A 22,281-nucleotide genomic window follows, 5' to 3' on the forward strand; every position below is an offset into this window, starting at 1 on the left:
TAGATTGCATGGAGCACTGGGTGTGGTGCAAAAACAATGAATACTGTTACGCTGAAAAGAAATTTAAAAAAAAAATTACATGTTTTTCTCCAGTCCTTGAAGGGTACTTTTTGCTGTGGTAAGCTTCTAAGCAATCGGTTGCCATCTAAAGGAGGACTTCAGATACCAAGCTGGGGAGGTTGTTGAAGCAAAAATCACAAACTCATATCCCTTCTTCTGACAGCCAAGGTCTGCAAATGCTAATTACAAGAGTGAATTACCATTTGTTGTTGGGTGTTGCAAATGGGTTGCTGTTTCTCTTTCCCTTTAAATATGTTTTGTCATCACACAGAATTTTATAATACATTATACTATATTGATCTATATATAGATCAATTTCCATCATAGATTCAGAGTTTTACATCTGCTGAGAAAGGTCTTTGCCATTCCAACAAGATAGGTAAAATTGCCCATATTTTTCTTTTAGTACTTTCGAGATGATCACAGGAATTTTGTCATATGACATTTTATGCATGTAGTATAACCATCCTCATTTTCTATGTATACTCCTTGGATTAGTAAGATGCTATTTAATATACTACAATGTACCACTTTGAAGTGGTACATTGTATCTTAATCTGTTTTGTGGACATGTCTTTCTGGGATACTCTCCTTTTCTATAAAGATGTAATTCAGCCCCTACTTTTTTTGTTTTTATGTGCTAATGTTTTGTGGGATTTTACCTCAATCTTTTTCTTCTGCTCATTTTTATAGGCATTTCACGTTCCTTAACCTCTAGTATGAGTATAATTCCACACAGCTTTTCTGACTGCACATAGATACCTTTTCTCATTTTTCATCTAGAGTTCAAAAATATATTGGCTTGATTTCAAATTTCTTGTCTCTTTTTCTCTCCTCCACTGTATCCGGACCTTCTCTTCCCTACATCTCTGCTGACCCTCTTCTGATCAGTTTCAATTCTTCTTCCGGGTGTTTCTTTTTCTTTTTTTTTTTTTTTTTTTTTTTAAAGATTTTTTATTTATTTATTTGAGAGAGAGACAGTGAGAGAGAGCATGAGCGAGAAGAAGGTCAGAGGGAGAAGCAGACTCCCCATGGAGCCGGGAGCCTGATGTGGGACTCGATCCCGGGACTCCGGGATCATGACCTGAGCCGAAGGCAGTCGTCCAACCAACCGAGCCACCCAGGCGTCCCCTTCCGGGTGTTTCTTCTCATGGTGGGGCACTCTTCCTGGAAAGGAAACACAGCTGGTCCGTTTCGAGAATTCACAACGTCTAGACTCTTTCCGTCTGAGCTCATGCGAGACTCTTTTCACTCACCTACTTCTGAATGGGCAAAACTCTCCCAGTTTTGTAGGCAGATAGGGTTAGAGGTCCCCAGAAAAGGAAAGTCGAGTCATAGCTTTCTTAACATAAGAGAAGTCATTTTAGCCCCCAGCCATTCTGTGCCAGCACTCCTTGCCCAAGCACACTTCCTGCAAAACTTCCTAGGACACACTGGAATCAAAAAATGCGGAAATCCCAGTAGTTAAGGATTTTAAAGGAATAATGGGAATGTAGAAACTAAGTCTGTAGCAGGCCAGGAAATAGCCTAACCATACCAGAGACAACAAATTAATGATAATACTTCCAGGGCTTTTTCAAAAATAAAGATTGACCTAATGCATATCCTTGAGTCACTTTTTACAGGATTTAAGCCCTTTTGAGCACTCAAACACCAGACTCCCTGGAACAGCGAATTGGTGATGCTGACCTCCCCCCATCCCATGACTTCAGTCAATTAGAACCTGGACTCTGTCCAATTAGGATGATTTTGCCCCAACTCTTTACTGAATTCTCCCTTGCCAAACCCCACATGAATACACATGTACCTTAAAACTTCCCTAATTTTGTTGTCTGGAAATATCCATGTTGTTTTCCTGGCTTGTTGCAAGTAATTAACCCTTTCTTTTCCTCTTCTTTGGCTTGATTGTGTCTTGGCTCCCACCTACCAAGAGGCAAACCCAGTTTCAGATTATAGTTTCTACCTGCTCTTCTCCAATGCACCTGCAGTCCTTTTCAGTTGGCTTTCCATAATTCTCCAATAATCAGACCCTTCAAATTCCTCTGGATTCCCTCTTCTTCCCACAAAAGTCTAGTGGCTAATGGTAATTTGTTCTATCAGCTTACATTTTGGGTTTCATGGTAATACCTTGTCAGCTAGATTTGTAACAAAAGTTATATACAGGGGCGCCTGGGTGGCTCAGTGGTTTAAAGCCTCTGCCTTTGGCTCAGGTCATGATCCCAGGGTCCTAGGATCGAGCCCCACATGGGGTTCTCTGCTCAGCAGGGAGCCTGCTTCCTCCTCTCCCTCTGCCTACTTCTCTGCCTAGTTGTAATCTCTGTCTCTCAAATAAATAAATAAAATCTTTAAAAAAAAAGTTTTATATATGTCTCTGGCTTTGTGATATAAGTGTTCTGTGTGATTTCTTTGTGAGGATTCAAAAATTCTGCAACCATTGCCATGATTTCCTGGAATCCATACCTTATTCTTGAAAGACAGCTTTGCTTGGCACTCAGTTTTAATGTGGTAAATATTTTTCTTAATATTTTGAAGAGGGGCATCTGGGTGGTGCCAATCAGTTAGGCATCCAACTCTTGGTTTCAGCTCAGGTTGTGATATAATGAGATATAACATCCAGCCCTGCATTAGGCTCAGGTCTCAGCACAGAGTCGGCTTGAGTTTCTCTCTCCCTCTGCTCCTCCTACCCCCTCTCTAAAATAATTAAATAAATCTTTAAAAAAATATATATTTTTGTAGCAATCATTCCAGTAAGACACTATTGTTGCTAGTGGAAGCTGCTGACAGTCTAATTATGGTTCCTCCATAGATGATCTCTATTTTCTCTGGCTGCTTTAAGGTCTTCTCCTTGTCTTTAGTATTCTTCCACATCACTACAATGTGACTAGAAGTAGACTCTTAAATTCACTTTGCCTCTTGAATTGGAGGACTGTTTCTAATCTATTCCAGAAAAGTCTTACCTTCTGCCCCATTCTAGAAAATTCTTATCTTCTACCCCATTAGTATTGTCTCTAGGGATACTCCAGTGAAAAGTATTTCAGAGCTTCTCTCCAAACTCCCTCTCTCTTCCTCTCTCTCATTCCCCCACCTTCTTCCTCCCTCCTTCCATCTCATTCTCTTCCATTTAGAACAATAAACTTTTATTTTTCCTACAATTTACTTATTTCCTCCTTAGTTGTGTCTTATCTGTTGCTTAATCCCCACTTAGAATTCTTTTTTTTTTCAAGATTTTATTTATGTATTTGAAGGAGAGAGACTGAGCAAAAGCAGAAGCAGGGGGAGTGGGAGAGGGAAAGCAGGCTTCCCCCAGAGTGGGGAGCCTGATGCGGGGCTTGATCCCAGGACTCTGGGATCATGACCTGAACCAAAGGCAGATGCTTAACAACTGAGCCACCAAGGCATCCCCTCAGTTAAAATTCTTAATTTTAGTTATTGTATTTCCCATTTCTTTTTCTTATTCAAGCATAATTAACACACAGTGTTATGTTAGTTGCAGATGTACAATATAGTGATTTAACAGTTCCGGGATGTTCATCTAGATAAGTTCATCTAGATAAGTGCACGCCTAATCCTCTTCATTCATTTCCTTTCCATTGCCATTTCTATTTGAAATTTACTGAGTCATTTTTAATAGTTATTCATTTGGAACACTTCCAGTTCTCTCTTTCACTTCTCTAAACACAAAAAAACCCCACACTTTCTTTGCATACACTTTCTTGCAACCTCATTATCGTTGGTCTTTAATGTTCTATTCTATAGACATAGTTATGTTGGCTCTTAGTCATACGTGTTTGTTTCCTCAGTTGTTTATTTTATTTTATTATGAGTGTAAATGTGGTTGGAATTTAACTTCGGGAGTCCTGCAGGGCCAGGAATGGGATGATTTCTCCAGGGTACTATAAAGCATTACCAAACTGAAAACATGTTTCTAAAATTATTTTTAGGGGCGCCTGCGTGGCTCAGTGGGTTAAGCCCCTGCCTTCTGCTCAGATCATGATCTCAGGGTCCTGGGATTGAGTCCCGCATTGGGCTCAGTGGGAAGCCTGCTTCCCCCAATCTCTCTCTCCGCCTGCTTCTCTGCCTACTTGTGATCTCTGTCAAATGAATAAATAAAATCTTTAAAAAAAAATAAAATAAAATTATTTTTAATTTATTTTTATTTTTAAGTAAGCTCCACATTCAGTATGGAGCCCAACACAGGGCTTGAGCTCTTGAGATAAAAACCTGACCCGATAATAAGAGTTGGATGCTTAACCAACCAAGCCACCCAGACACCCCAACCTAAAAATGTCTTAAACGAATTCTTAGATTGGGGTTTTCAGATTAAGTGGGCATAAATTTAAACTGCAAGACTGTATCAGAGTAAGAGCATAATGATAAGTCATTATCAAATATCAACAATAGTCATAGTATTGAATTTTTACTCAGTACCACTGGCAACAGAATGACATGCTTGTTTCTGTGCTTTGCCAGCATGGAAATTTCTCTAACTTCATCCTTTCCACTGACAACATAGGCTTTGGGGTATATAGTTTTATGTGGGGTCTCAAGTTTAACTATGACACTTGGTCAGGTCCAAATCTTATCCCTCACCGGGTCTCTTAACCAGAAAAATCTGTTTCTGCTCTGAGCATATTTCTGGGACAGCTCAAACTTCTGCGTCTGCTCACCACTCATGTTTTGACTCTATGTGTTTTCCTTTTTCTTTTTTTAACGACTTCCTTTATTTTCTTTTGAGCTTAGATATGAACTTAAAAGGCATTTTATAATAATTTATCCAGCATTAGGGTATTTCATCTAGTTTATTTAACTGCGAGACATGGAGATACCACAGTGTCTATTTTTTTAAACTGCATTCTGTATCAAGTTTATTTGTAAATTTTACAATGAAACTTCCGGCATGCAATTGGGATTTTTTTTCTCTTGGTTAGTTTTAAATAGATTTTTACTTTTTATCGAAGTAATGAATGCACATTGGTTTAACCGTTAAATTGTGCTTAAAGTAAAAACAAGGGGCATCTAGGTGACTCAGTTGTTACGCGTTAAGCGTCTACCTTTGGCTCAGGTCATGATCCCAGAGTCCTGGAATCTGGCTCCCTGCTCAGTGGGGAGCCTGCTTCTCCCCTGCAACTCCCCCTGCTTGTGTTCCCTCTCTTGCTATCTCTCTCTCTCTCTGTGTCAATTAGATAAATAAATAAAATATAAAATAAAATAAAAGTAAAAACAAAAACAATGGTCTCTTTTTCTCTCCCTTCTTCTACCTCAAGCTCTGCCCTCTACAAGCAACTATTTACAACTCTTTTAGCTCTTCTTTGTCATCTTTATCTCTAGATTTTTAAATAATATGCTTCATTCAATATTTCTTGATTTACCAGTTTTACATATTATATATTGTGCTCTTAAAAGAAAGTTGAGAGTTTTGCCTTTACCACCTTTCTCCTCTTCCCAACATAGCTCTACCACAATATTTGGCTAAACCAGTGTTCAGTCTTCTCACCAGTATGACTAAGTGGATATTGTTCATCATTACGCTGACAGTATATGCCATGTTTTCTTGTACAGCTTTCTGTTCTTCAATCAATATTTTTCTAACATTTTTACTAACTTGTTTTCCTGTTTACCTTAATCTCTCATGCCTCTTTCTTACATGAACAAAACCATTTTCAAACAAACAAAATCCATCATTTCCATCTATCCCCACCTATTTTCATCCGTCCTTTTCATCTATAATCTAGACATCCAACTCAAGAACCCTCTCTTCTCATATCGGTTTTTCCGACTTGCTACCCAGCTATCTTCAGGGTCATGCATTCAGTGTACTTGTACTGGGACCCCATTTCTCAGATTCTGAGCTTTCCCTTTTCTTGTTCACTTTTCCTTCTAGTGGTTTCCTGACAAAATGTGTAAAGATCAATGTTTTGAGACCTTTCATGTCTGAAAATATTTTTCTCCCTCGCTCATGACTAATTGTTGTAGTAGAGAATTTGGGGTTGGACATCATTTTCAAGGAGAATTTTGAAGGCATTCTTCACTGGAATCATGGATTCCAGGGTTGCTGGGAAGTTCAGAACCATCTGATTGCCCCATCACTGGATGGGTGTTGTCTCTTCTTCTGGAACTTTGAGTTCTCTTTTTCTCCATGGTTCTCTAAAATAAACTGAGCACATGCTCTGCTGTGATTCTTTTTCATTTATTACTCATAGTTCTTGGTGGCCTCTTCAATTTAGAAGCCCAGTCCTTTAGTTCTGAGTAGTGTTATAAAGTATACTTATAAAATAATTTCTTCATCATTTCCCCTTTCTCTCTGAAAGATTTACTTAAGGTTGCTCTTCTTGAACTAAGCCTCTAATTTTCTTTTTCTTTTTTTTTTTAAAGATTTTATTTATTTATTTGACAGAGAGAGATCACAAGTAGGCATAGAGGCAGGCAGAGAGAGAGGAGGAAGCAGGCTCCCTGCTGAGCAGAGAGCCCGATGCAGGACTCGATCCCAGGACCCTGAGATCATGACCTGAGCCGAAAGCAGCAGCTTAACCCACTGAGCCACCCAGGCACCCAGCCTCTAATTTTCTAATCTTTTCTTTTATCTGTCTTTTTGACCTTTGCTTAACTGCTAGGGAGATTTTTTTTTTTTTAAGCTTATTTTCCAACGCATCTATTGAAGTTATTTTGGAAATTATTTGGGGAGTTATTTTTTTCATTCTGAGAGCCCACTCTTGTGCTCTGCTGTTTAATTTTAATGATACCATATTCATGTTTCAAATATGTGGTATTTTTGTTACTTCTAAGGGCATTAATGATAGGTAGTTTCTTTTTTTTTTTTTTTAAGTTTTCTTCAGCTCCCTCGATTGTCTTTTTGTCAAGTGCCATTTTTTGCTTCTTTCTTCAAGTCTTTGTCTTTCATGCTGGAGTGTTTTTTCAATGTATGGTGATTTTTTAAATTCTGCTCATCTGTAAGAATAAGGTCCTAAATATTTGGAGGCAATGTGTGTATTTCACTAGGGTGGATGGGTAGTAAGCATTCTCTTATGGGAAACACTCAAAGTATCTGCAGGTCTTTTCTCCAGAACTATTTGGCTACCCCAGAGAAGGCCCCAACAATCACAGATGGATACCTAATTTGTAGGGCTTAGTGCAAAATGAAATTATCAGGTCCCTTGTCCAAAAGTCAGGAAAAGGTTCAGTTAGAGGTACTAACACATAAATTTCTTTCTTTAAAATATCTTATTACTGGGCACCTGGGTTGCTCAGTTGTTAAAGCCTCTGCCTTCAGCTCAGGACATGATCCCGGGGTTCTAGGATCGAGCCCCACACTGGGCTCCCTGCTCAGCAGGAAGCCTACTTCTGCCTCTCCCACTCCCCCTGCTTGTAGTCCCTCTCTCACTGTCTCTCCCTCTCTGTGTGTGTCAAATAAATAAATAAACAAATAAATAAAAACTTTTAAAAAATAACATTACTTAAAACATGCAGTAAGAGTGGGGGTACCTGGCTGGCTCAGACAGTAGAACATGTGACTCTTGATCTCAGGGTTAAGAGTTCAGGCCCCACATTGGGCATGTAGCCTACTTACCAAAAAAAAAAAAAAAAAAAAAAAAAAAAAAAAAAAATCCTTGTTGAGTGCCTGGGTGGCTCTGTTGGTTAAGCCACTGTCTTTGGCTCGGCTCAGGTCATGATCCTGGAATCCCAGGATCTAGTCCTGCATCAGGCTCCCAGCTCCACAGGGAGTCTGCTTCTCCCTCTTACCTTCTCCCCTCTCATGCTTTCTCTCTCTTAAATAAATAAATAAAATCTTTGGAAAAAAAAAAATACATGTGGTAGAAGTAGTAGTAATAAATAATAATATAATCTTACAAATTGCTAAAAATAACATTTTTCATGTCATGATTTTATGCAATACAATAAATTTTAATGCTTTGTTAATATGATTTCTTGATCAACAGATTTTTCTGGCTTGCTTTTCTGCAGATTCACTTATTGCGTCATGAAAATTTATATTTTTAGCAATTTCATTTTCAATCTGTATGATTGAGAGTGATGTCCGTTGTTCTTGGCAAGTGCAAGATCTCAAATAGTTTCAACTGGAAAGAACAACAAGAGCAAAGACCAAAAGGAGGGAGGGGAGCAGAATGGTAAAGTGAAAGAATGCACAAATCAGGTAGGTATGACCTACCTCAAGAAGAAACTTACACATCAGGCGAAGGAGCTTTATCAAGCTTATAGTCCATTGATTTTAAACTGTAGGAAAGTGGGAAAAGGAAAGAAATACTTACTGACTACATATTATCGACAAGCATAATTGCTTTACAAATGTAACTACCATTTAATAGCTTCACAAAACACAAGTCATGTATCCATCCTAGAAACGGAGGCTCAGCAAGAAGGAACTCTGCATTGGTCACACAGCTGGAAAGTTGTAGAACTAGGATATGAATGATGATATATTTGATTGAAGAACTCACATTCTTTCAATGACATGAATGGTTGTGTATTATTACAGGAATGATGTCTTAACTTACTGCTCTGCCTACTGACCAGGGTGGAAAGGAAAAAGACTTGAACCAAAAATCCAATCATTGAGCTAAAAAAAAATGATAGTGAGAAAAAAAAAATAGAAAAGAGAAAAATGTTTCAAAAGGCACCGCAGAAGTAGATTCAGTTGGACCTAGTGACTTGCTAGATGTAGGCCTGTAGAAGATGACAGAAATTAAAGATTTCTTAGCAATCATGAGCATGACTCAGGGTAATTTCACCAATAGGTAATGAAAAAAGATAGAAAAGTTCAAAGTTTGATGACAACGTGATTGAGCGTTGAGTCAGAAATCATCCAGCAGAAAGGTCTGGTGGGCGTAGTGAGGCGTAGGTCTAGAATGGGACACAGGCCAGTGTTAAAGATGTATATTTAGAAACCATTCACCTACAGTCAAAGTGACAAGAAGGGATGGCAGCACCAAAGAATAATGTGTAGAAAACAAGAGTGCCAGGCACAAAACTGTAAGGAATGACAAGATATAAAGCACAGATACACCAAATGGAAGAAAGAAGAGGAACAAGCCGAAATATTGCAATAGAAGTATTCTCAGAGGGCATTTGTTCAGAATTCGGTAAGCCTGGGGTGGTCAGTATCAAATGTGTCCAAGATGGTATAGGAGAATAAATGTAAGAAACAATGACTGGACTGGATGTGAGATCATTAGCAATCTGAGGTTATTTTCAGTAAAGTGCTGGGACCAAAATTCCAGAGTGAATAGGAGGGGAAGTATGGAGGAAGTAAATGCAGAAAATCTTTTTAGAAATAATGAAAGGGAAGAAATGTAAAAAATACAAGAAATCTAGAAATAGAAAGGGAACATACAGGCCATAGTCTGGTCCCTTCGTTTTACAGATAAGAAAACTGGACCCAGAGAAATTAGCTAATACCTTTATACCTTAGACAGAAAGCCAGTAAAGATGAAATGGTAATTCTGGAGGGATAAGGATCAAGGAAGACTTTCTGTCTCCAAAGAAGAGTCCATTTAAATCTTCATTTCCCATTTAAGATCTGGCCTCCTTCCTCTGGTACCATGAGCCCTTGGTCTTGAAATTATTTTCAAAGAAAGACCATATTATCCACTGAAACCCATGACTGTGACGGCTCACTTGCTGAAGAAAATGTAATGTCATTGGTTTGAGCAAGGAAAGAGAAATCTGTCTAGACACTTTTTTATTCTCATAGGAGTTCTGTAGTCCTAAAACCTGGAAGACAGGAAGGATTGCTCATACTAAATTTGAAATGCATCACTATAATAATCTTGATAACACTCCTCCCTGTCCCATTTTGGAGATAACAAATAACCCCAAGGTAACTATCCACCTACAGAAATGGACACAGTAGAGTAAAGGCACTCATTAAAAAAAAAAAAAAATCACCCAATTATGAATAATTCATGATGAGCTGGCAAACACCAGTTTGCTATGGGTAGCTAGGTTCATCGAGAAACACCCTGATAATGTGTATATAAAGACAAACTCAACTGTTTGAACCGGACATTTGCCATCAGAGCTTCACTCCAGGAACACGCTCTGCGGGTCTGGACATCATGTCTATGCGCTTTTCTTCTGCATCCAGACGGCTTGGCTCCAGCGGGGGAGCGGGTTTTGGGGCTGGAAATGCATGTGGTGTGCAGGGCATTGGAAGTGGCTTCTCTTGCGCTTTTGGGGGCAGCTCATCTGCAGGAGGCTATGGAGGGGGACTGGGTGGGGGGAATGCTTCTTGCGCTGCCTTCACTGGGAATGAACACGGCCTCCTGTCGGGCAATGAGAAGGTGACGATGCAGAACCTGAACGACCGCTTGGCCTCCTACCTGGAAAATGTGCGAGCACTAGAGGAGGCCAACGCTGACCTGGAGCAGAAGATCAAGGGCTGGTACGAGAAATTTGGGCCTGGTTCTTGCCGTGGTCTTGACCATGATTACAGCAGATACTTCCCAATAATTGATGACCTTAGGAACCAGGTAAGAAGCACAATGTTGTGAGGGTTAATAACGCTAAGAATATTTAGCTACACCAGCACACACAAATGTGTGAGCTCTCTCACACACAGCAGGGCTTTGCTCTCAGCTTCTGATTATCCATAACTCACTATGAATATTAAAAATAATTTCCATTCAAATTCTAATATTTGAACATGGCTCACCTATACCTGCTACAAGGTATGCATGTTTATGCTTTTCGTAATATGAAACTATCAAAAACCGCCCACCATCTCTTGCTATATTATTTATAACTTCTTCCAAAGAAAGTGTTTATGGGGGGGGGGGTGAAAGAGGCCATGTTTAGTTTCCCATTTGCAAAAGAATCATCTTATTATTGGAGACAGAATGCCAGAAGATTACTATAATTTCACAGGTGACTTTCTTTCAAGGAAATGTGACATTTCCTAACTCCTAACTTTCCATCTATCAGATCATTTCTGCAACTACCAGCAATGCCAATGTTATCCTGCAAAATGATAATGCAAGACTAACAGCTGATGACTTCAGGCTAAAGTAAGTAGAGCTGAAGAGAAACCAAAGAAGTTCTCTCAACATTTCTGCCTTAAATCTAAGCCATTGAGGGTCACCTCAATAGTTTTACCTTGTTTGTTTTGAACTAAATGTACATAAGAATGACAGCTGAATGATCTGTTTTACTTGGGAAATTTAGGAATTGATACAAATGAATATTGAGATCCTATGAAAGAGAATTTTGAGTGTTCCCATTCTCTTGCTTCAAAGAAATGCTTATTGCATTATGGGCAGTCTAACTGAAGTTTTAAGTATATTTTAACAGTTTGACCTTGAATCATGGTTGGCATTTTATGATGACCTAAGAAGTGATGGGACTAAGGTGATAACAACTATCAAATATCTTCTAAGGTTTGAAAATGAACAGGCCCTTCACCAGAGTGTTGATGCGGATGTCAGCGGTTTGCGCAGGGTCCTGGACGAGCTGACTCTGTGCAGAACCGACCTAGAGATCCAGCTGGAAACCCTGAGCGAGGAGCTGGCTTACCTCAAGAAGAATCATGAGGAGGTAGGTCTCGGTCTCCCCTGATTCCACAATCCGCCTTGGTCCCAAAATTTAAAAATGAATTTCAGATGACCGGTACAACAATGTCCGACATCAGTATTCCAGAATGAACTCCTCACTTTCTCTGTGTGGCTGATTGTTTGAAATGCTTCTATCCACCCGCCTCCAAAGAAACAAAGTTTCTCACCTCATGCATCCTGTAGAAAATAGTCAGCTCCTAACGGGGTCAAATTTTTCAGGAAATGAAGGCGCTGCAGTGCGCGGCCGGAGGGAACGTGAACGTGGAGATGAACGCGGCACCTGGGGTGGACCTCACGGTCCTGCTGAACAACATGCGGGCCGAGTACGAAGCCCTGGCCGAGCAGAACCGCAGGGACGCGGAGGCCTGGTTCAACGAGAAGGTAGAACCCCGCCAGTGCACGCTTGCTTGGCTCTGGGCACTGATGCAAGGCCGGCAGCACCCTAACCACCCCCTACCTCCCCAACCTTGCAGAGCGCCTCCCTGCAGCAGCAGATCTCCGACGACGCTGGTGCCACCACCTCTGCTCGGAATGAGCTGACCGAGATGAAACGCACTCTTCAAACCCTGGAGATCGAACTCCAGTCCCTCTTGGCAATGGTAAGTAAACAGGACCAAAAAAAAAAAAAAAGATTGATTTCAGAAGTGGGGAGTTCTTCCACGTGATATTACTTATTTTCGTTTTTCTCCGTTAATTCACGGGCTTGACATAATCCACATTTGCATTTTGAGCAGCAGAATCCTCTTGGCCTGAAAAGTAGACCTAGGTGCTCATAATTATGAAACATTGTAAATGAGCAAGGACAATTACTTTGAGGTACTCGAAAAAGAAAATAGTTTTTACCCTGAATCTTCTCTCCTAAGTCCAAAGATTTAAAAAAAAAAAAAAAAAAATCTCGGTGGAGTGCAAAAATGCGTTGGCATCTCTCCTATCTTCATCTGGCATTCCTTTGGGCCACTTAATTAAGAACACTTACAAGTTCCTTTTTAAGTGGCATAAACAAGTAGCAAAGTAGAGGCATTAATGTTGCCTATAAAGCTAAACACCCTTGATAATAATAGTAACCTTTTCATTAAGGGTTTGCCCAGCACTTTCTCCCACTTGAGTCCACAATAACCCTGGGGCTTGGGCAGGGCAGACTTTATAATTCCTGTCATTATTTCCAAAAGAACCATTTGAGATTCAAAGAAGTTAAGCCGTTTTCCCAGAGTCCTACAGTTGAATACAAAGGAACCTGAGCTTCTCTCCAAATTTCCTAACTCCCACATCTATACTTTTCCCACTATGGCTAGTAAACAAACCTTCAGAGTTTATCCACAAAAGAGGGTATGAATGTATATAAAATTAGGACTTGGCATAAAAATTCTTGCAGCTGAAGAGGAAGACACTTATATCGTCATTCCGTCTAAAAGTACAACAAGCATCCCTCTTTAGGAAAAACCCTTTATAAACACTTTGGATTCACAAATGATTTTAAGCTTAGAAAGGTCTTTCTTTTCTTTGGGTCATTCTACTTCAGGAAAGTTTATCCAGTTCACCATGGGGTTGTTAATTATTAATAGAAGAGCTACAGTCTCCATGAGACAAGACTGTCACATAATTAGAAACAAAGTAGCAAATTGTAGGGGGACTTTTATTCCTGGGAAATGTGGCCAGTTGTACCAGACTCCAGAAGCAGAGGAGGGGCAGAGGGACCTTTAGACTGTGCCCTATGAAGAAACAAGTTTATCTTTGCTAACACTCCTGGACATATGAGTGACATCCACCACCAACTGTGTCATTCTCAAACAGAAAAACAGCATGATACCTAATAAAGGCAATAATTAATATTGAATAAGGGGGACCCTTTGGGGTAAATATGGTAAAAATTTGTAAGATAACTCTTTTAAATATCTCTTAAGTGCTCTACCTTATTCTAAAACAACACTGTGGTATTTTCTACTAAACTATGTCTTACTGATCCATAGAAACACTCCCTGGAGTGCTCCCTGACCGAGACCGAAGGCAACTACTGTGCGCAGCTCTCCCAGATCCAAGCTCAGATCGGGGCCCTGGAGGAGCAGCTGCACCAGGTCAGAACCGAGACGGAGGGCCAGAAGCTGGAGTACGAGCAGCTCCTTGACATCAAGGTCCACCTGGAAAAGGAAATTGAGACCTACTGCCGCCTGATTGATGGAGAGGATGGGTAAATACAGCTTCTACTGAGAAAACACTTTATACTTTATTTTAAGGTTATTAAAGATTTTTTGAAATCAAGTACAAAGTATGTATGACCCACATCATGTATAACTAAACCCCTTCTAGTGTTATTTCAGAATCTAGATATCTCCTATCTTAAATCTTTGTTTTCCAGTTTCCCTGGCAAAATAGGGGTGAAAGAGGGGTGCCTGGGTGGCTCAGTGGGCTAAAGTTTCTGCCTCCAACTCAGGTCATGATCTTAGGGTCCTGGGATGGAGCACCGCATCAGGCTCTCTACTCAGTGGGGAACCTGCTTCCTCCTCTCTCTCTGCCTGCCCCTCTGCCTACTTGTGATCTCTGTCAAATAAATAAATAAATATTTTTTAAAAATAGAGTGAAATAATTAATGCAAGATCTCTATATTTTTACAGCTCTTGTGTTAAATCAAAAGGCTATGGAGGACCAGGGAATCAGATAAAAGGTAAACAAAAGCTGTGTTTAGCATTGAAAACGCATTTTTATAACTTTCAAATGATGAGTTAGTCATCTCCTCTTGGTCGATCTGATAAATTCTGATAACTCATGTGTCATTTTAGAGTCCTCTAAAACCACTATGGTTAAAACAATTGTTGAAGAAATAGATCCTCGTGGCAAAGTTCTCTCCTCCAGAGTTCACACTGTGGAAGAGAAATCCACCAAAGCCAACAACGTGAAGAGTGAACAGAGGGTGCCTTCCTGAACTCCAGAAGAAGAGCCCCTAAATTAAAATACCAAACTGAAGCTAGGTTCCTAAATAAAAGCTCGCTTACTTTTTTGCTTTTCTTCCGATGAATTAAGACAAGCTATTTGTCAAATGGTAACATTTCCTTGGCTTTCTCTATGGTGGCATGTCAATAAAAGTTCTTCCTGTTGCAAGACATCTTTACTGGTTCTGGTCAATCTTGGCATTTTAAACATATCCGCAAGGGGAGCTGAATCTGATTTTTAGCTTCTTTTGTTTAATTCGGTGGCCTTCACAAATTAGGAGTAAGTTTAACAGGTAAACTGGTTGGAGTCTTTTTCACTTCTCTGTAAAATGTTCAATCTTCCTCTTGCCTTCTATAAACACTGGTCAAGCACATTTGCTGAGTGCTGCAGTGAGAATAAGAGAGTCTGTAAAATCTAACCCCTGAAATGCAACATGCTGATAGATATGGAAATAAGAAATTTAAGAACCAAAAACATCTTAAAAATAAAAAAAATATATAAATGGTGATATTTGAAGGTAGAAGGGAAGAGAGAAAGATGGGGAACTAGATAGGGCAAGGGGGGAATTCTACAACGTTAGGCCACAAAACACATCTTAACAAACTGAAGAAGACTGAAATCACAAGTATCTTTTCTGGCCTCAATAGTATGAAACTAGAAACCAGGAAGTAACAGGAGGAAAATTGGAAAATTCAAAAATATACAAATTAACTAACACACCTCTGAACAATGAATGGGTCAAAGAAGAAACCAAAGGAAATTTTTTTTTTTAAATCTTAAGAAAAATGAAAAGGAAAATATAACAAAACTTATGGGATAAAGCAAAAGCAGTACTAAGAGGGAACTACATAGTGATAATCATATATTAAGAAAGAAAAAAGCTCACAAATAATCTAACTTTACATATCAAGGAACTAGAAAAAGGGGAAATTAAGCCAAAAGTCAACAGAAGGAAAGAATAAATATTAGAACAGAAATAAATGAAATAAAGACTAGAAAAGAAATATATAAGATCAACAAAACTGAGAATTGGGTTTTTTGAAAAGATAAAATTGACAAACCTTTAGCTAGACCAACCAGAGGGAGAGAGAAGGGACTCAAATAAAAATTATATGTGAGAAAGGAGACATTAAAACTGATGTCAGAAATAGAAAGGATTATAAGAGAATACTGAAACATTTATATGCCAACAAATTGGATAATCTAAAAGAAATAAATTCCAAGAAACATGCAACCTGCCAGACTAAATCATGAAAAACAGAAAATCTAAACAGATCAAAGATGAGTGAGGAGATTGAATCAGTAATCAAAAACACTTTCAACAAAGCAAAGCCTAGGACCAGGTGGCTTCACTGGTGAATTCTACTACTTACAGAAGAATTAATGCCAACCCTTCTCACACTCTTCCAAAAAATAAGAGAAGAAACACTTCCAAACTCATTTTATAAGGCCAGCATTACTCATCTACCAAAGCCAGACAAAGATGCTACAAGACAGGTCAATTACAGGTCAATATCCCTGATAAATATAGATGGAAAAATCTTCAACAAAACTGGAGCAAAACAAACTCAACAATACCTTAAAAGAGTCATATATCATGACCAAATGCAATTTATCCCTGGGATGCAAGAATGATTCAACACATACAAATCCATAAATGTGATATACCACAGTAACAGACAGAAGGATTAAAATTATATGGTCATCTCAATAGATACAGAAAAAGTGACACCTTTTCAGGATAAATACGCCCAGCAAATTAGGTATAGAAGGGGGCACCTGGGTGGCTCATTCGGTTAAGTGGCTGCCTTCAGCTCAGGTCATAACCCTGGGTACTGGAATTGAGCCCTGCATTGGGCTCCCTAGTCAGGGGAAAGCCTGCTTCTCCCTCTCCCTTTGCCTGCTGCTCTGCCTACTTGTGCTTTCTCTCCATCTCTCTAGTAAATAAATAAAATCTTTACAAGAAAAAAAACTAGGTATAGAAGAAATGTAACTCAACATAAAGGGCCATTTATGACAATATCACAGTTAATATCATACTCAGTGGTGAAAAACTGACAGCTTTTCCTCTATACCAGGAATAAGACAAGGACGTCCATTCACCACTTTTATTCGATACTGGAATTCCTAGCCAGAGCACTTAGGCAAGAAAAAGAAATAAAAGGCACCCAAATTGGAAGAGAAGAAGTAAAATTGTCTCTGTTTGCAGATAGCATGCTCTTATCTACAGAAAACCCTAAAAACTTCACCCAAAAACTGTTAGAGCTAATAAATAAATTCAGCAAAGTTGCAGGATACAAGATCAACATAAAAATCAGTTACATTTGGGGTGCCTGGGTGGCTCAGTGGGTTAAAGCCTCTGCCTTCGGCTAGAGTCATGATCCCAGGGTCCTGGGATCGAGCCCTACATCGGGCTCTCTGCTCAGCAGGGAGCCTGCTTCCCCCTGCCTGCCTCTCTGCCTACTTGTGATCTCTGTCTGCCAAATAAATAAATAAATAAATAAAAAATCAGTTACATTTTTATACACTTAAAATAAGTTATCCAAAATGAAAATTAAGAAAACAATCCCATTTATAATAGCATGGAAAAGAATAAAATACTTAGGAATAAACTTAACTAAGGACATGACAGACTTGTACACTGAAAATTACAAAACAGTAATAAAAGAAATTAAAGCAGATACGAATAAATCAAAAGACATCCCATGTTCATGAATCAGAGGTTTAATAATGTTTAAAAGGCCACCCTACCGGGCGCCTGGGTGGCTCAGTAGGTTAAGCCACTGCCTTCGGCTCAGGTCATGATCTCAGGATCCTGGGATCGAGTCCCGCATTGGGCTCTCTGCTCAGCAGGGAGCCTGCTTCCTTCTCTCTCTCTCTGCCTGCCTCTCAGTGTACTTGTAATTTCTCTCTGTCAAATAAATAAATAAAATCTTAAAAAAAAAAAAAAGGCCACACTACCAAAGCAAGCTACAGATTTAATGTAATCCCTGTCAAAATACCAATGACATTTTTATCATAAATAGAAAAAACAATCCTAAAATTCATATATATACAAAAAAGACCCTTAATAGCTAAAGCAACTTTGAGAAAGCATAAATGACACTTCCTGATTTCAAAATACATTACAAAGCTACAGTAAATAAAACAGCATGGAAGAATAAAAACATGGAGAAGTTAGAACCCTCGTGTGCTATTGGTAGGAACTCAAACTGGCATGACCACTATGAAAAACAGTATGGCGGCTCCTAAAAAAATTGAAAATAGAATTACCATGTTCCAGCAATTCCACTTCCTGGCATATACCGAAAAGAATTGAAAGCAGGATCTTGAAAATGTATTTGTACACCCATGTTCAGAGCAGCATCATTCACAAGTAAAATGTAGACACAACCCAAGTGATCATCAACAATGAATGAATATGCAAAATGTGGTATAGGCATACAATGGAATATTATTCATCCTTTAATTCTGACACATGCTACTACATGGATGAAACATTGAAGTCACTATATTAAGTAAAAGAAGCCAGCCACAAAAAGGTTAATAGTCTATGATTCCACTATATAAGGTACCTGGGGTTGACCAGTTCAGAGAGAGAAGTAGTAGAATAGTGATTGCTGGGGAGAAGAGAATGGGGAGTTATTTAATGGGCGTGTTTAAGGTTTACAAGATGAAAACAGTATGGAGATGTATGTTGGTTGTACAACATTAGGAACGTATCATGAACAATACCACTGAATTGTACACTTAAAAATAGATAAGGTAGTAATTTTATGTTCTGTGTATTTTATCACAGTAAAAAGAATAGAGAGCCAGAAATAAATCCACCTATCTACAGTCAACTTACCTTTGACAAAGGGACAAAGGATATGAACAAGGAGAGAATAGTCTCTTCAAGAAATGGTGCTGGGAAAACTGAATATCCACATGTAAAAAGGGCCCCACGTGAAATTGGGCCCCCGTGACACACTATACACAAAAATCAACTTAGAATGGATTAAAGACCCAAATATGATACCCAAAATAGTACAACTCCTCAAAGAAGACATGAAAGATGTGATCAGATGTGTTCAGGGTGGTATGGCCATAGACAACGGGGAAAGTTCCTTGACATTGGTCTTGCCAATGATTTCTTGGATGTGACACCAAAGTAAAAGCAACAAAAACAAAGTATATACAGGACTTTTAATATAACTTCCAGGGAGGAATCAATAATCATGATACCCAGCACTTTGAACTCTATTCTAACCATCATTTTAATTCTCAGAACAACCCTATGAGATAGATACCATTATCATCCCTTTTTTATACCTAAGAAAACTGAGGCAGAGAGCAGTTGAGTAACTACCCCAACCTCACACAGCTAATAACTGGAGTCGCTGAAATGTTAACCCAGCCAGTCTGGCTCACAGTCTGTACTTGACTCCAACATAATACCATGCTATTGAGAACCTTATGATCCCACCTTCCTTCTTGCAAGAGAAGGGAGGGAAAAACTAAGCACATTCTAAACTCCGGTCAATCTAAGATTAAGCCATTATCAGAGTCAGTGACCCTGCAAGGTGGCTTCAGATATTATCTGATTTCATTCCTCAGGTCCACTGCCCCCTTCAGTGCAGAGTGGGAGTATCAAAACCAGGGAAGCCATTTTGCAGAAAGAATTAGCACCCCAGATTCTTTTTTGTTGTTGTTGTTAATAATTTTTTTAATTAATTTATTTTTTTTCAGTGTAACAGTATTCATTGTTTTTGCACCACACTCAGTGCTCCATGCAATCCGTGCCCTCTATAATACCCACCACCTGGTTCCCCCAACCTCTCACCCTCCACCCCTTCAAAACCCTCAGATTGTTTTTCAGAGTCCATAGTCTCTCATGGTTCACCTCCCCTTCCAATTTCCCTCAACTCCCTTTTCCTCTATAACTCCCCTTGTCCTCCATGCTATTTGTTATGCTCCACAAATAAGTGAAACCATATGATAATTGGCTCTCTCTGCTTGACTTATTTCACTCAGCATAATCTCTTCCAGTCCCGTCCATGTTGCTACAAAAGTTGGATATTCATCCTTTCTGATGGAAGCATAATACTCCATAGTGTATATGGACCACATCTTCCTTATCCATTCGTTGGTTGAAGGGCATCTTGGTTCTTTCCACAGTTTGGCCACCATGGCCATTGCTGCTATAAACATTAACACCCCAGATTCTTATTCTCAAAAAAAAAAAACCTCTGTATCTCGTGACAAAACAAACCTCATTCATGTCTGAGAAAAATATTGTTTCAACTCAGATAACAGAAATGTAAAACGTAAATTTTAAACAACAGCAAGAAGATGTTGAAAGACCTAAGTGAGACAGGAATCCATCAAAATCCTAGAGGAGAACACAGGGAGCAACCTCTGTAACCTCAACCGCAACAACTTCTGGCTAGACACATCTCCAAAGGCAAGGGAAACAAAAGCAAAAATGAACTATTGGGACTTAAACAACATATAAAGCTTTTTGCACAGCAAAGGAAACAACCAACAAAATTAAAAAGTAACCTATGGGATGGCAGAAGATATTTACAAATGACATATTGGATAAAGGATTAAGATCCAAAGTCTGTAAAGAACTCATCACACTTAACACCCAAAGAAAATAATCCAAACAAGAAATGGGCAGAAGACGTGGAACAGATGAGAAAGAAGATACATAAATGTCCAATAAACACATGGGAAAATGCTCAACATCACTATCAGGGAAATACAAATAAAAACCACAAGGAGCTACCACCTCACGCCAATCAGAATGGATAAAATTAACAAGTCAGGAAATGAAAGAAGTTGGCAAAGATGCAGAGAAAGGGGAACCCTCTTACACTGATGGGAATGCAAGCTGGTGCAGCCACTCTGGAAAACAGTATGGAGGTTCCTCAAAAAATTAAAAATAGAGCTACCCTATGACCCAGCAATTGCACTACTAGGTGTTTATCCAAAGGATACAAAAATAGTGATTCAAAGCACATATACCACAATGTTTATAGCAGCAATGTCCACAATAGTCTAAATATGGAAAGAACCCAGATGTTCTTCGACAGACAATAAAAAAGATATGCTATTTATATAAAATGGAATATTACTCGATCATCAAAAAGAATGAAATTTTTCCATTTACAATGACATGAATGGAACTACTAAGCAAAACAAGTCAGTCAAAGAAAGACAAATACCATAAATTTTACTTATATATGGAATTTAAGAAACAAAACAGATGAACAAAGGGAAGGGAAAGGAAAATCAAATATGACAAAAACAGAGAGGGAGACAAACCATAAGAGAGTCTTAACTCAAGGAAACAGACTGAAAGTTGCTGGAGGGGAGATGAGTGAGGGCATGGGGTAACTGGGTGATGGGGATTAAGGTGGACACGATGTAATGACCACTGAGTGTTATATGCCACTGATGAATTGCTAAATTCTACCCCTGAAACTAATAATCCAGTATAGGTTAACTAAATGGAATATATTTTTTCTAAATATTTTATTTATTTATTTGACAGACAGAGATCACAAGTAGGCAGAGAGGCAGGCAGAGAGAGAGAGGAAGCAGGCTCCTCGCTGAGCAGAGAGCCTGATGTGGGGCTCGATCCCAGGACCCTGGGATTATGACCTGAGCTGAAAGCAGAGGCTTTAACCCACTGAACCACCCCAACTAAATTGAATTTAAATAAAATTTTTTAAGAAGGTATTGAAGCATGTTTGAAACTAAACACAAAATTTATCAGGGGGAAATTAGCCTATTATTGTTAGAATAAGGTAATATGATGAGTGTCTTTATCCTGAGGTGAGCAAACATTTATACCACATAACTCACAGTTTAACTCAATTATTTCTGAGGACCTAGAATATGCATATTGTATAATGAATGTTCTAATACCTAATAGAGTTTCAAGAAAGGATAATGATGTGTGGCTGAATATGTGTTTCTTACTATGAATAAAATAGCCACTCTCAAGGAAGAAATGTATGGATAGAGATATACAGATAGAATTCATTGTCTATCTCCCACTTCTGGAAAGAACTAACGTATACCTAAACTTCTGTGGCAAGTATTAGCATAGAGGAAATCTATGAGTAAGAAAAGTCAAGAGATCTGCCTTGATGAGTAAACAGATGACAGTGTTTTCGGAAGGAGCTAAGCATCATTCATTCCAGTCCTCCTTGGATATAAAAATGCTTTGTGATCTGTATTATCCCTTAGCCTCACAGCCAACTCATCCCCAAAATGATTCTAATAATATATGCTTAACCTGTTCCCCAAAAGATTACAAGTTAATTAGTATTTATAAAATATCTGGAGATAAATAGATTATGTTAATAATACTTTGCAGCCTCATAATACCTTTTATCCAAGAGACTCAAGACTTATAAACTGTTACACTGACCCCATACTCTGTTTTTCTTGTTTCATTCATGGGAAGTTTGGACAAAAGATTAAAATTATGACCAGGTCACAACAAAATCGATAGCAAGCCTCTGAATACAAGCTACAACTCTTATCATACATTATTCTAAACCTGAATCACAGGTTTATATTAATTATCTTAAGATATTTCAGTAAAAAAAAAAAAAATCCTGGCGTTCTGGCCCACCAAATATTACCTATCTTTTAGGAGCAGTAACGTTGGGTGTTTTCCAAAGTATGGGATACACACAGCATTGAAAAATCTCATTCAGAAAAAATTACTGTTTCC

General features: G+C 38.8%; 1 protein-coding gene and 1 long non-coding RNA gene across 2 annotated transcripts; one reads left to right on the plus strand and one right to left on the minus strand.

The window, feature by feature from the left end:
* Positions 1 to 1,118: 1,118 nt before the first annotated feature.
* LOC106007080 lies at positions 1,119 to 12,177 on the minus strand. The gene is made up of 6 exons (XR_001181604.2): positions 12,088 to 12,177; positions 11,789 to 11,986; positions 10,395 to 10,532; positions 8,225 to 8,289; positions 1,868 to 1,983; positions 1,119 to 1,227 (listed from the first exon to the last, which is right to left on the minus strand). It is a non-coding gene; the product is annotated as an uncharacterized LOC106007080 (long non-coding RNA).
* On the plus strand, positions 10,033 to 14,714 carry KRT27 (keratin 27). Its single transcript, XM_004764580.3, has 8 exons — positions 10,033 to 10,544; positions 10,996 to 11,078; positions 11,448 to 11,604; positions 11,841 to 12,002; positions 12,095 to 12,220; positions 13,589 to 13,806; positions 14,231 to 14,280; positions 14,396 to 14,714. The coding sequence occupies exons 1-8, from the start codon at positions 10,131 to 10,133 to the stop codon at positions 14,536 to 14,538; spliced, it is 1,353 nt and encodes a 450-aa protein (XP_004764637.1). The 5' UTR covers positions 10,033 to 10,130; the 3' UTR covers positions 14,539 to 14,714.
* The last annotated feature ends 7,567 nt before the right edge of the window (positions 14,715 to 22,281 follow it).

This window comes from Mustela putorius, unplaced genomic scaffold (assembly GCF_011764305.1).
Source record: "Mustela putorius furo isolate JIRA1106 unplaced genomic scaffold, ASM1176430v1.1 tig00003962_pilon_pilon_pilon, whole genome shotgun sequence".
Lineage (NCBI taxonomy): Eukaryota > Metazoa > Chordata > Mammalia > Carnivora > Mustelidae > Mustela > Mustela putorius.